At 36.5% G+C, this 16,015-nt stretch overlaps 1 protein-coding gene across 4 annotated transcripts in view; it reads right to left on the bottom strand.

Annotated features, from left to right (window-relative positions):
• HOMER1 (homer scaffold protein 1) overlaps positions 1 to 16,015 on the bottom strand; it is a 113,635-nt gene that overhangs the window by 57,913 nt on the left and 39,707 nt on the right. For all 4 annotated transcript variants that reach the window (XM_014857005.3, XM_014857004.3, XM_070517882.1 and 1 more), the window contains exons 2-4: positions 12,296 to 12,452; positions 7,977 to 8,108; positions 4,326 to 4,418 (exon numbers count right to left, since the gene is read on the bottom strand). In XM_014857005.3, coding sequence (XP_014712491.1) covers positions 4,326 to 4,418; positions 7,977 to 8,108; positions 12,296 to 12,452 — 382 coding nt within the window. The remainder of the gene's footprint in view (positions 1 to 4,325; positions 4,419 to 7,976; positions 8,109 to 12,295; positions 12,453 to 16,015) is intronic.

Below are 16,015 nucleotides of genomic sequence, written 5' to 3'. Positions count from 1 at the left end.
CACCTTAATTATATTCTCTCTAGCATCATCCCAGTCTGGGGGCTTCCTGACCTTCCACAAACCCCATCTTACCAATTTCCAACTGTGTATCAATCAAACCATCATTCTCTATTCTTACGTGCCCAAGCTACCAAGTACTATGGGAGAAAATATCATTAAATATGCTGATTAGTGTCATGAAAATAATTTTGGGCTCTGACTTCAATTATGCTCTTGAAGTGCCCAGTAATCTTTATTTTACTTACCCCCATTTGACTCTTTTTCTTTGCCTAACAGCTGCTCCAGACCTCCGTTCAAGCCTTCTCTCTCTCCAGTTGTCCTTCCTCCCAGTGAATACCTAACTCTTCCTTCAGAGAAAATTGAAATAAACTGGCATACACTTCCTCAATCTCTCTATCTGTATCTGAATCCATTTTTATCCTTTCCTCCTGTCTCAGATGAATAAGTGGCTAATTTGTTTCCATCTTCCCCCCTCATAATATTACCTTCTGTACAATGCTCCCCTTCTAGTCTTCTCTTTCCTTCACTGACTCCTTCCTTACATTTAGAAACATGTTCAAGTCACCCACACACATACATTCTAGAAAAGAAAAATTCTTAGCTCCACATCCTCCTGAGATTATCATGCTCTTTTTCTCCTCACACAGGAGAAACAAATATTGTTACCTTATTCTCACTACCAAACATTTTGGTCTCAAGGCAGCCTAAAGTCAAAAACTCTTCACATTGCCCTTCCTTCACCAAGAATCCACCTATAATTACCAGTGAACTCCAGTTTGTTAGGTTCAAAGTCCTCTTAACCCCCATCCCTTTGGAACTCTGTCTCTGACACGGCCAAATCATTGTCTCCAACTTAAAATGCTCTTCTCTTCTGAGCTAACCTTCTCTGCTCGTTCATTTCCTACCTCCTCTCATTGTCTTCCCCTATATCTCCCTCAAATTTCTCAAGTGACAATCTTTAAGTGCAAATTTTTGACCCTTGTCTCTCCTCTCTTTCCATTCTATTTTCCTTCTGGATGATATCTTTCTCACCTACAGCTTTAACGACTACTCATTTGTTGATGGCTCTTGAGGCTTAGCTCCAATTCCAAATTCCTAAGTACCCACAGGACACGTCCACCTGGATGTACCATTAGGATACAAATTCAATATCTGAAGTGGAAATCCTCTTCTGAAGTCCATGCTACAAGCCAAGAACAGAAGTTTCAAAAACATCTAACTCCTCCTTTACTACCCTCTCTCACCCTCACTATTCCCTCACTTTCTGCATTTCCTCCAAGTTCAGTCCATTTCACCATTGTTATGTCTATTCCCTTCTCTCTATTCTCGTGGCCGAGATTCCAAGGCAGGCTCCAGACCTACATCATAGGCATTAGCATATGACATTGTCAGAATGTCACGTTAATAATGACATTACCATTATCATACTTACTCCTCCAACAGTCCTATGAGGTAAGTAATATAAGGCTCCTGTGACAGATGTATAGACAGATTTGGGTTAAGCAATTTTCCCAAGATCACACAGTAACAGAAAAAGGACTTATGTCTAAGTTTGTCTGACTTGAAAACCCATACTCTTTTTTTTATATATCTCTCCATTTATTTAGGGCTTCTTTAATTTCTCTCAACAAAGTTCTGTAGTTTTCAATATATAGGTATTGCAGATATTTTTCTAAACTTATTCCTAATTTTTAAAAAAAATTTTATTCAGGTCATAACAGTTTATAACATTGTGAAATTTCAGTTGTACATTATTATTTGTCCGTCACCATATAAATGTGCCCCTTTACCCCTTATGCCCACCCCCAACCCCCTTCTCCTCTGGTAACCACTAATCTGTTTTCTTTGTCCATGTATTTGCTTATCTTCCACAGGAGTGAAATCACGTGGTGAAAAGCCCATACTCTTAACAGTTTGTAATACCTCCTCAGCTAAAAACAAAAGCTATGACCAATGGAGTGTCTGCTATTATCGATTATCCCATTTAACCTCCTGATCCTCTTTGCTGACTTCCTGAGTAATATTCTATTCTTCAGGCAGAGTGTTAATTTACCAGAATGGGTTAAACCAGTGAGAATCAAGCTCTGCTCTCTAGCTGCGTGGCATCGGAGTGGTTACAGGAGTCATGCATTTCAAGCTAAATCAGAAATATTAAAGATATCTGTAAGGCACTGCCACAAAAACGGGAAAGGGAGGAAACAGAAATGAAGGGAAATATTTTTTTTGGTACTATTTCTCTGGCTGCTGTACATTAAATTAATAGTCACACTTTAAATGTTCTGAAAAGATAAATTAAGGTCAGTATATTCTGACTCTCAAATACTGATGAAGTTAAGACATTTCTTTATTATAACCTTACATTTCACAGCATTTTCCAACTAAAAACATCTTGGATGTATTCCTTTGATGAAAGTAAAGACTTAAAGACATTCCCTTCACCAAAGAGGAGCATGTATTTCAGCAGCATTGTAATAGTTCATGGCCAATTAAACAAAAACAAGTTACAATTAGAGAAAAAGCAACTAAGTATAATGGCAAAGTGTAACCCATTACAGTTTTATTGGAGTCCTCTGAGTATTCGCTTACTGAATGTGCTGTAGCATACTCTTGTAACACTAGAATCATTCACCTGAGGAATTGGAACTCCTAACGTACTGGTACGAAATTATAAATAGGCTTTTGCTTAAGAGTAGCACTACACTATGATAGCACTTATGGAAGACAGATTCAAGGAAAGTTTCAAAATGATTACGTTATTCCAGGTCACTGCAAGCGACACAGGAGGTATAATGGAGTGTTGGCTTCAATCCAGAGCACACCTTTAGTCTATGGGGAAAAACGTACTTTAAGCATAACTAACAGAGCTCTCCTTTCCTGTAAAACAAAATAAAACATAACTCTTTCTAAAGGTAGGGTTTACCAAATAGAGTTGGGTGCCAGGGGTAGAGAGGAAGGTAAAGAGCAAAAAATTTTCTAAAATGTTCCAATCATTTGGCTAGTCAGTAAATTCAAGGCAATTCCTACTTATTTCCTCAAAAAAGTTTTATGCAAATCTGCTACTATTGACACTATTCCAGAGAAACCTTTGTAACATTTGATCTCTCCTTTTCATAAAAGCTCCTGATTACACTTCGAAAACAATTACTATAGAGAAGAACCCAGCACAAAGCTGAACCCCATTCTTAAGATGACAATTGAAATAAATTTCAGAAGAGCCTGTTATTGAAAACCTGAAAATAATTGGCATTCTACATGAATCATAATACATACATTAAAACCTCTGTAAAAGTACTGAAATGTAACTATTTAATGAACTTTACTTGGAGATATAATTAATTTCCAACTGAAGAAAGATTATGATGGACAAATAAAGGTATTTACTCATTTGTTAAAGGAAAAATTGACATTTGCATAAAACCTATAACCTTTGGGTCTCAGTGCTGAGCATAAAGTAAGATGTCCCAACTGTCAGATTTAAGCACACCTTAAAATCAAGGAGAACAAACCGTATTGTTAATTTTTTTTTATTTTCTATATATTATGATGTTCTGACATCTTAAAAAGCCTTTCTGGCTAGTCAATTCTTAGAGGTGGCAAGGGCTAAGGTGGGAGTATGCCTCTGATATGACACTAACCAATCGAGAGCGAGATCTCCTCTATCTGGCCTGAGCGTGGAGACCATATTCCTCTGCCTTAATCATCCCAGGGCCAGGTACCAGGCAACTAGAGACCACCTCTATAGTTTAGAGCCCACCAAAACTGTTCAAACTAGCCAGTCCTAAGCTGTTTACCCCGCTCTGCCATTCCCAAGGAAACCCCCATACTGGCTCTAGCCTCAGCTTTCCCTATGCTCCTGCCTTCTGGCCCGACCATCCCGAGGTTTCCCCCCGTGCCCCCCAGAGGTGTGCCGTGCCTCTTGGTTTTGGGCCCTATGAGTATAATAAGCTTGTGCTTTCCTGAGCCTTTTCTGTGTCTCTTCTTGTGGCTGTACCCGACTGACCATCACAGACCACAGACCACAGCAGTAGGCCAATCTATGCTCTTTGTGCATGGTCATTTTTCAGTTGCACGCAGAGTAAAGAATCTGAGTTTTAATTACTAAACTGGTATTTTTTTCTCCTGAGATTCTTATAGACACTGGCATACAGAAAAAAAAAAAAAAAAACCTTTCTCCACTAGTACAGATTAACTGAAGGGTGCGTTTCTATGTCCACTTTGGAAATTACCTTAATTTTGCCATTATTTTCCCAAATTTAACTCTGGCATTAAGGATACCATCTAACATGAACAAGGCTCATAAATAAAAATAGAAATTAAATACCCACCTGTGAAGGGGTACTGGTAAGTTCCATCTTTTCTTGTGATTTCTCTTTTGCCAGTCGAGCAGCTTCCTTAAATTCCTGAAACTTTTCTGCAAACTGAATGTATAAAGACTATATGCGTTAACCAAATAAAAACAGATCTCAATGACCACTTTTACCTTAGTTTTCTTTCATTTTCTGGATAAATGACTCTTACACAAGCAACCTAGACCTCAAATCAATTACAAGTGTAATATGAAAATCATGGAAAAAGAAACCTAATACCAAACATTTGTCTGTACGCTGTAAAGCACTCTGACAAGTCTCATTCAAAAACATCATGAAATAACTAAGTTAGAATTTGGTGTCTGCTGGCTTACTTATGTCCCTCCTTGGTTGTTCAGATATACTTTACTAAGACCAAGGTGGGGGGTACAAGTTGGGAGAGGAATCAGTAAAGAAGGGCATACTATGTTTATCACAGAGAAAACGGAATCTCTTAAGTATCCACTCCTAAACATCTCAGTATTTGGGGTGTGTTTTTAACTTTTACTAGGGTATAAACTCTTGTATTATGTACGGCATTTTATTTTCAACAATGCAAATAGTAACATTTACTATTATCACTAACTGACATTACTAAAAAACTTCATTTCCAAAGATTTCTAAACAGCTAATGTACAGCAGCAGAAAGAAATATAACTTCACAAAGGTCTTTAAGATTGGTAACAATTAAAAAAAAGCATTGTACATGAAATGCTAATTCTTAGGAACCCATAGGAATCTAAAACATCGTGGCCACAGTGTCTATGTATGTTTTGGAAGTGGAAGCTAGTCTACTACTATTCTCAGAGAGAATAAGTTAAGAGTTACAAAATAATCAAATTTAAAACCTCTTTGCAACTTAAAAACACCTGTTAGAGTTGAAAATAAAACTCTGAAATTACAGTTCCCTCCTCAAGCCCCATAAGCCTGATTTCATTTGCATCCTGGGGAAGAAATCTTTGGAAGGAAAGGCTCATGATATCCTGACCTGCCTTGGGAGATGCAGGAGGGTCAAAACCAAAGTTGTCACTATTACAACTTTCCTTCTTACCTTAAACATTGCCACCCCCACCTACAACTTGTAGATCAAGGAATCTGTATTAGTACACTTCTCTAATTGAACAGAGTATCTCTTTGCTGTAAAAAAAAAACCTGAATACAAAGCTAAAAAGGTCTCACTCACATGGGTGGAAATGAAATAAAAACAAAACCATAATTAATTTATCCTTATGTAATTTGAAGTAGTACACAAAGTTTTTCTAACACTAATTTAGCATTCCAAAGTAGTTAATGTTTAAAATCCTTCTCAACTTCATAAAGACCTACACTACTGCTAATTTTTATAGGATTACGTTTCCATGATAACAAAATACAACTTAGTAAGCACTCTAACAATCCAGGCATAGTCGGAACTTTCCTCATACATCAACCTTGGGAGACCACACATTTCTTCTAATGCTGCTATTATCTCTTATTTTGAGAGACCCTTGTCTAGAATTTTCTTCAGAGCCTTCACCAAATCCTTATAAAGCTTTGGTTCACTTATGGTTTTTAATGATAAAACAAGTCAGAATATTTACATGCTTGCTTCATTTATGTAAAAGATTATAAACTCCTCTAGGTCGTCTACAGTCTAAAAAACGCCAACATTAATCTTCAAGGTAGCTTGGAAAATAAATCATGACTTTGTCATCTTTGAACCAAAACATTCTGAAGAGACTGATCGTAAGCTCTTGGATCCAAGTCTAGTGAATAAATACACTACAGGTGGCTCCAAGAGCTAACAGGTTGTTTCCTAATGATCAATCCACTCTCAAAATACTGGGGTTCACTACCAGTAAGGTTGGTCAAAAGCATATGCTAACTTTAAAGAGAAAAAAATCAAGTTCTTGAAATATAAAAGCCATTCCCAGAAAAAAGATCAAATGAGAGGAGACAGTATGATGGGGAGAATTTAAGAAACTGTTCCTTTACCACATTAGCCAGCTTCCAAGTAATCTGAAAGACGTAGCAAAAAACTTAATTTACAGTCAAAATTACTTAACTCAAAAATCATTTCATGCAAATTTTGTTGAGAAATTAATCCACAATTTAGTTCCTGTGTTGTCAAGAAATTTAGTAAGTGTAATATAATTAGTTTTAATTTTTCTTTCCTATAGGCTTTAATAGACAATTCCAAAAAGGTTCCAAGTAATGGCAAAAGTATTAGAATCAACATGTTATTTCCTAAGGGGATTGTTTAAGGAGGGTCAATGCTCAAGCGGGGGCCTGTGTCTCTGTTAAGTTGAAACACTCTGAAATTAAAACTCATACCTTTACCACAGATCAAGAAATGCATTTAGGAACTAAGGTGGGTTTAAGAGAAACCAAACCAAATAATACTCATCTTAATAATTCTATAGAGAATGACTTATAACCATCAAAGGAGAAGTTCAAATAGTCTTAAAATTGAGCTTTAAACTATAATTTATATTAAAAACATAACAAAAACACTTGAAAACAACAGCATTATGGAATGATTGCAACTCAGACAAAAGGAAACGAAGATTATTTCAACTAGTGAACTATCTACTTATAATTTTGTCAATAAATATACACAAAAGTATAAGATATTTTAAAAGAACTCATTTTTAAGAATCTGAATGATTTCTATAATAAACAGCTTATGGTTTAACACAAATAGGAACAGTATGCATCTACAAGATCCTAACTACCCTGCACTCGAACAGTTTCAACTCTCAAGCCATCAGATCCTGTGTATACCAAATCACAGGTAAGGTGTTTCAAACGTAGGGTTATCCTCTTTAACGAATGCTTCAAACACAGAAGCTTTAAGCATAAATCTTTGGGTCTGGTGAGCGCAAAATTTAAAGAGGAAAAGTGAGTAATCCTCATCGCCTTGATCATCTTGTTATCCTGAGAATCTTTCCTTATCCTTAGGTACCCGTTCTGCATGACAGCCACAGAACTCAAGGTGCTGCTGGTGTGAACAATGTAGTGCTTTTGCTTATGGGCAGGATAACGGTTTTATCTCCACTATCTAGCCTGGTGATGCTCTGTATTTCACTGACCTTTCTGGCCACAGTAATTCACTAGGTCAGTATCTTCCAAGATTTCCTCATAGTATCTATAGATCTCAATCTACTGCATCAGAGAGCTCAAGAGTAACTCTAACCAAGATAAAGCACCACCTTCCCTAAACACAGTAATTTATATGTGCCTGCTATCATGTCAAAAAGCTGAAATCTTCATCACTATTAGCTTGAGTGTTCAAACTCAGAAGAGCTTGGTGTCCATCTATCTCGCAGACCATCTCCAACTAAAGGTCCTAATCCCTGAGCAAAGTCCATTCTGAAGCGATACTCTCCACCTGTAATTTCCTATCATACAGACAGTTAACCACACAAAATCTTCTCAATCGATGGTGACTGTTTTTAATGTGTACAGTAAATTTTCCAATTGACAGTGGAATCTAATGATCTCTCACTTCTTGCTCTAAAGTCACTGCAGCTGTTCTGAGAATATTAAACAAATATCTCCTATATTTCACACTCTCCAGTTGCTATTATGTATTTAAGACATCTGACTTGAAGATGAAGATTTCCACTCAGATCTCAGGATTTAACTTACTTTCGAAAGATGATGCTCAGAGGAGAATCCCAGGCCATAAACAGTGTTTGCCCGACTATCAGCCCACTGGCCAAACTTCTGAGATGTTTTAGTAAATGTCATGTTTGGGGTGATGGTGCTATTAATTATTGCCTGAAATATAAAACAAGTACAAGTAACAAGCCAAAAATCAGCAAACAGGCATTTAAACACAGGACTACTTAGTTACATAAAAACTTAGGATTCCTAATGAGTCACAATGTTAAATATATAAAGATAATTACAGAAATAGTTTTTAACATTATAGGTGATAGTGTGGAAATATGGTAACTAATAGAACTATAAATATTATGGCACTCTATCAAAAATTTCAACACCTTACAATCAACGTAAGTTTTTCTATGATGCAAAAAAATTTCAAGAGGTTTTTAAGCACGGTCAGTTTCTTCCCTTTGAACATTTAGGATCAATATTTATGAATTTTGGATGATACTCACTGGAAGTACGTACGTTTTAATAGTTGTTTATTTAAAAGTAAGGTCTCACCCTCCAAAGAATCTTTCAAAAATGAATATCAATAGAACAGATTTTCTATTTGTACACTAATTTTCCAAAATCCATAATCAAGAATTTTCTTAAAGCTGACTTACCTGAAATATATTATGATACAGAAAACACTTTCAATCATTTAGTACTTTTCCTTTACTCAAAGGGAAATCAAACTCCTAAATATATTCTTTAATTCTTTTCTCATAAAGTACGTAAATTCATGATATTGAGACTCAATATCATTTCTATTTAACAGTTTCTTAGAAAACTAGCATTTTAGTATGTTATTAAATATTAATTTTGGTGATCAATAGGATAAATTTCAATTATTCTAACATATTAAGTTCATTCTCTCTGCTGGTACTGTAAAAGTGTAGAGTCAGTTTTAGTTAAGTAATCTAACGCACTCCAAAACTGAGATTACAAAGTGATTACAACAATAATAAAAATAAATGTTATCAAATCCATAAGCAGTTATCTGGTGAACTATTAAATATGGCATGAAAATTAAGCATTTTGAGAACAAGGTAAATCTGATTACCACGTGAACAGTCTAAATGTAAATACTTATGAGCTAACCAGGTGGTGATGAAATTATAATAATGAACGAATGACATTGGTCCTACTAAAGAAAACAGTAAAAGAGAGAGTGGTTGCTTGCTTACTCGTGACACAGACAGCAGATGTGTTATCTGTTGTGATATGAGAGCTCTTATCCTCTACTAAGCATTTTTACCTCTGACAAAATTTACATACTCATATATCTCCTTACCCTTCAGTTTAAAAGCTGCTTTTCCCAGTACGTCATTTTAGATCCTGTAAAATGAGGCTAACAACTAACTGCTCTAACCTGCAGGGTTGTCATCAAATGAAAGACTAAATGGAAAATAATATATTAAGAAATAGTAAAGAATCATTTACTTATTCAACTTTTTCTATTGAGTACCTATTAAATGCCAAACACAATTCTAGAAACTTGAGATACAACAATAAGAGGCAATGTAATTGTGGATTACATTTTAGAGCAAAAAGAGTCAGCCAATGAACAAATAAATAAACAGCTGACCAATCTAAGTGCCGTGAAAACCACGAGGCCAGGATGTGACGGAGCCTGAAAGGCTAGAAGGCGAGGACCAGCAGGCACTCCTTTAGATCAGGTCGTCCTTGACTGTCCCTGAGGAGGGTACATCTGAGCTAGAATCTGAGTGTTTTCAAGGAGAGCAGGGCATTTTACATGTGATCCTAATTACTCTCAAAAAGTGAAGCAGCAATGGGTTACAGGCATCTAAGAAAACTGACCCATGTGCTGTTGCTCACTGACCTTCCATTTTAGCTATTTCAAATTAACTTCTGCTTTAAGTTTAAGAGTTCCATTTTAATCCCCATTCTGAATCTTCTTTGCCTCTGTATTATCTGCTTTGAGATTCTTTAATCACTGAAGAAAAACTTTAAAATCACAGATGATCCTACACTTAAAAAAAATTACTTATTAGAATTTTTTGAATAGAATGCTATTATGAATTTATTTAAAAGAAAAATTTTAGCTCTTTAGAACAAATATGTCTCCCAATCCTGGGATTCTTGTCCTTTCAAGGAAAAGAGGTAGAAATGCTGTGTCATTACAGATCATATATACAGCGCCCTGATCCTGGCACCCAGCCATGCTGATATCGCTGCAGCAGGACTAGAAAACCTTCAAGCAAACTTTATGCACACAGTCAAGGCAATAAGTGAGAACAAATGGACATTTTCTGGTCAGGGGCACCCAAGGCCCTTCCAGCTCATCATATAGTGCAGAAACAGAAGTGGGGGTGGGGAGGAGAAAAACACAGATTTAGCCACATCAAATAATCCACTACTCCTTACCAAAAACCAACTACTCCTGCAGGGAGCTGCAGTAGTTAACAGCATCAGTTTAGAAAAGTAACTAGCAAATGGAAAATGTAATAGAAAATATAACTCTGTTACAGAGGGTAGATTTTGTTAAAAGAAACAAACAAAAATTTTTTCACAAGAGTTATTTAAGAAAGCCTAATAATTACAAGCTGCAAAGTATGCTCAAAAATGGAAATGCCAGAAGCAATAATTCATATTGCTTCAGAAGGAAGAACACACGAAGATTACATAATCACACGGGACATGGGACTTCTTCAGCTGAACTTCACTTTTATACACCATTTAATTCTCCTGTCTAATAAAATTACATCTCATCTGTGGTTTGGGCCAAGAGAGAAGTACAGATTATAGAGAAACGAAGGTTCGAGTCAGGGGAAAGAAATAAACCAACTAGAGTCTGAGATTATAATAATTAATATCTGCTAATTTCACTAAAGATACAAAATATGACAAAAATTATTCTTCATTAAATAAATTCATAGAAATTAACTACTACTATTTCCCAAGTCGTTTAAATCCTCCAAGTGAAAATGAAAAGAGGCTCATTTATTCAAATGAACACGTTAGTCACTTACGTAAAAGTCAAAGTGCACACAGCCCCTGGGTGCTATCATCCAGTTAAGGAGGTAAGGAATTAGCACACAGACAGAACAGACTGAAGGCTGAGCATTAAATTAAATTACCTTTTATTCTCCCAAAACCACTAGACACTACATAATTAATAGCCTAATAATAATAACAATAGCAGTAAGTGTTTGTATGGTGATTACTATCAAGTGCTTTTGTCTAAATTAATTTATTTAATCTTCAAATCGATTCCATGTTGTAATGACGTAGTAGGTATTTTTATTAGTTCCTTTTTACAGATGAGAAAACTGAGGCACGAGGACATTAAATATCTTGCTCTAGGTCACATGGCTGGAAGGAGCAGGGCAAAAATCAAGCCTCACGGTCCAGCTCTAGCGTCTGTGCTTGAACCCCTACACTGAACTGCTAAATTTCTGGGAGCAGAAAGGCCTCACGGCATCAAGAAAGCTTGAAGGAGAAGAGAAAGCTTGAAGGAGAAGAGTGGAGCCTTCATCTTTCTACACACTTCATATCCACAAGCCGATGTTTGGTATTTCTTTATCCAGGTGTGTTATTCAAAATTCAGTGATTAAAAAAATGGCATTTCCCCTCTTTGAAGGCTATACTATCCATCAGGTACTGATCTAGGTGCTGTGCAGATATTAACTCCTTTAATTCTTACAACTACCAGTCCTCAGGTGAGAATAATGAGGTTCAGAGAAGTAATTTGCCAAAGTCCAAAACTTAGTAGATGGTAGAGCCGAGATGTGAACCCAGGCACTTCATGCTCTTAAACTTGACACTATCTACCTCTCCTAAGAAATAAAAACTTAGGTCTTATCCATATGCTTTTCTTCAGAATAAGGGATGTCAGATTAATACTGACTTGGCAGACTTCAAACGATTTAGGGATTCTGAACTCCCTACTAGTCTATACAAGTGATCTGAAAAGAATTCTAGTCCCTCACTAGGCCGTATGCTCCAAAAGAGCAGAAACGGTGTCCGTTCTGTTTACCACTGCATTCCTAGCACCTGGCGTAGTGCCTGACATATAACATATATGCAATGAATATTTATTAAATAGACTGACCTTAAATTTGCAGCATATTTTGGTATGTAACTCCATATAAGTAAAGTGGTTAATCCAAGTAATTTAGTGAACAAAAAATGCTGCTATCCTAAGAATGATCAGTTTTGTTTTTTAAAAGTTAAATTTTAAAAACTCAAACAGAAATATTTTAATGAAGATAAAAATCTGCTGAATAAAACTGAAATGCTATACTGTTTAAAGCAAAACAACAAGATTATTTGAAGTGAATGTAACCTACCTTTGAGCCATCTAAACTGATTATCCTGTACACATTTCTTGTGCTGTCATAGAAATAAGACACAGTAACTGCATGCTTGCTGGTGGGCACCCAGTTCTTCTTTGTGTTGGGGTCGATCTGGAAGACATGAGCTCGAGTGCTGAAGATGGGCTGTTCCCTGAAGGGGAGAAAATAAAATGACTGACTGAAAGCAGCCAATTTTATTCCACCAGACAACAGAACAAGAAAACTGTGAGGATGCTTCCACTTAACTAACAACTCCCATATCCCTGAAAATCAGAGAAACTTTCTTTTAAATTGGAATATTCTAAGCATCCAATCAGAAGCTTCTTTAAAACAATTACAGTCAATCCTCATTATTCAGAGTCTGTATTTGTGAATTTGCCTACTCAATAAAATGTATTTGTAATCCCAAAACTAATACTTGAGGTACTTTCTCGGTCTTTTGCAGTGGAAAAAAGCGAGTCACCTGACATGAATGTTTCCATCTGAGGTGGAACAAGGCAACAATCTGTCTTCTTGTTTCAGCTCTCATACTATAAACAAGTGTCCTTTTTGCAATCTATTTAGCACCACATATTTCACATTTTTGTGCTTTCTGTCAGTGCTTTCACTGTTTAAAATGGCCCCCAAGCATAGTGCTGCAAGTGCTGTCTGTTCCCAAACCCAGGAAGGCTGTGATGTGCCTTATGGAGGAAATATACGTTATATAAGCTTTGTTCAGGCATGAGGTACAGTGCTGCTGGCTGGGAGTTCAATGGTAATGAATCAACAATATATATTAAGTAAGGTGTCTTTAAACAGAAACACACATAAAACAAGGTTATGTATTGATCAGTTGACGAAAAAGTTGTCACCAGAGGTTCACAGGAACCTAACCCTGTATTTCCCCTCTGAGAGCAATGGTTCCATATTCACTAACTTAGCGTTCGTGGAGCCTTCATAGAACATAACTACTGTGAATAATGAGAAGCGACTATACTCCGTTAAAATACAAGTATCTTATATTTGACCCTCCCTAGGTTAAAAGTTTTCACCCACTTAAGACTACATTATTCTGGTAACAGGTAAATAATTTACTGGGAAGGTTTGCATTCAATATGATCTTTACTATATTGAAAAGCATATGGAAAACAAAGTAGCTCATCACCACAGTATCTTTTACTTAGATCAAGTAGGGCCTTAAAGATACACAACAGAGCTTTTAAAAATTACAATTTCAAGAACCAAAACTATTCAAAAAACCATTAGATTTTTTTTTCAGTCTGAAAAAAACAGGCATGAGACAATGTGTATGTAATAGAAGCACCTTTCTTTCCTAAAGCAGCTTATGACCTTAAAAATAATTTTGACCGGTATTATGAAGTGTTAAAATTAAATAAACTTTAATTTTTTTAAAAAATTTATCTATTTATTTTTGAGGGAGATTAGCCCTGAGCTAACATCTGCTGCCAATCCTCCTCTTTTTGCTGAGGAAGACAGGCCCTGAGCTAACATCCGTGCCCATCTTCCTCCATTTTTATGTAGGATGCCTGCCACAGCATGACTTGACAAGCAGTGCATAGGTCCGCACCCAGGATTGGAACCGGCAAACCCCGGGCCTCTGAAGCAGAATGTATGAACTTAACCACTGTGCCCCTGAGGCAAGCCCCTAAATTTTTTAATTTTAAAGAAGTTACTTTTTAAAAAAATTTTAAATTTAAAGAAAGGAAACGACAGAATGGAAAAGAGAGAAAAGAGAAAACAGGCAAGGCAAATCTTGGTCTTTGGCAAAATGGCTCTTCGGGTTAATAATAATGGGCTGGGTGTCACATGTGTCTTCCACGATCTACTTCAGCCCTTCGAGAGCTGGTGTGAAAAAGAGGGACCTTCTCTGTAGGTAATCTGGCTCTTCTGAGTTTTATTTCTGGAACCTCCATAACAGTTTTTCTTATTAAAGAATCTCTTCTGAAAGGAAATGATACATTTTAATGCCACTCCCCAAAAGGTGAAGCAGAACATCATCACTTCTGGCTTAACTGCCATTATATATGGATTCATTCCATAAATAATTATTAACGATGTGGCAAGGCATCGTACCAGGATGGAGAACTCTTCTGAATCAGCAGTAGGTCTTACCATCATTCCCTCTTTCCCCATCCTCAATAGTTGATTTTCAGGTGTTACATTTGAGTTATCCAAAAGCCCTGTAACCTCTACTTTTCTTTTTTCACCTTTTAATTACGGTTCTAGGTATAAGTGTACTTGGTCAGACTGACTGTGACTAGTTCTAATTCACAGGGAAATCCATTCACACAAAATCCTATTTATTAAGGCATGTAAGGAAGGGAAGTAGGACACTCTGGTCTTCACTGACTTGATAATGTTTCTTCATTTCAAAGGGTACATTTCTACATAGTGTAGGCTGGTAATTATAGGAATGTGTTCTAATAAATGCATTCTCAAAAAAACTAACATAGTTAAGACAATGATATTGCTTTTGCAAGCCTTATATGACCAATCATCAAATCTTTATGCAATGGAAATGCAATATTTTGCTTCCAGTAAATACTTTCCACATCATATTAATTCACACAATTTAATTAATCTGCACAATTAACCCACACAATTTAATTCCCTTCTGAATAAAAATATTTAGGGTAAACTAGCTATTTTACAAGCAAATAATATTTGATATCAACCAAATACACTGCTTTCTTTGATTCTCTTTTGAATAGCTCACAGCTGATTTCTTAAAGAAAGTTATAGTTCAAGATTTCTGTGGTCAAAAGCTACCCATCACAGTCTGGATGATAAAGAGCAGGAGACAAATTCACTGCTGATACAGGGAAGAGAATTCCTAGAAGTAATGAGGATGTTACTACATCTATCAGGGCACACAAATAAATGATTCAAACTTTTATCAAACATCTACTACATGCCATAAACAGAGAGAGAAATGGTCCCTGCCCTTGAAAAGCTCAATTTGGTGAGGGAAGACAGAAATTTTAAAAAATAAAATGCTTTTTACCATGATAGAGTCTCTAAAATAAGTGACGAGGGCTACCAGGGAGAAATTGATGCCTATGGAGAGTCTGAAACAAAGTATGCACAGTGGGAAGAGGGCAGAGTATACTGGCTTGTGCAGCGAACATGAGTGCCTTTGAAAATGAAGCCAGAGATAAAGAGAGAAGCCAGTTCATGAAGGTCCCTTATGGAAGCTACCGAGAAAGGTAAATAGGGAACAGCCCTGCACTTTAGAATGAGAAATTTAGCAGCACCAAAGGGGGTGAGTCGGAGGGAAAACAACATTGGACATAAGGAGGCTAGTCAGAACCTTATGAAAGAATCCCAAGTACTAAAAAATCAAGAGGATAGGAGGTTAGGGAGTGGGATAAAGACATGAATAGCAATTAAAGGTAAATTTAGAAATAGAATCAATAAGATTAAGTAACAGATTGGATGTAGAGCAGTGGTTCTCAAACAAGGGAGATTTGTCCCCCAGGGGACATTTCACACTGTCTGGAGACATTTTTGGTGTCACAACTGAGGGAGATTGCTATCAGCATCCAGTGGGTAGAAGCCAGGGATGTCGCTAAACATGTACAATGCACAGGACAGTCCCCTACAACAAAGAATTATCCAGCCAATAACGTCAATAGTGCCAAGGCTGACAAACCCTGACATAGGAGATGGAGGAGGAATCTGAGTCTCCTGGGTTTCTGGTTTGTGTGACTGAAA

This window comes from Equus asinus, chromosome 9 (genome assembly GCF_041296235.1).
Source record: "Equus asinus isolate D_3611 breed Donkey chromosome 9, EquAss-T2T_v2, whole genome shotgun sequence".
NCBI lineage: Eukaryota > Metazoa > Chordata > Mammalia > Perissodactyla > Equidae > Equus > Equus asinus.
The sequence above is the reverse complement of the archived record's forward strand: the minus strand, read 5'-3'. Positions and strand labels throughout refer to the sequence as shown.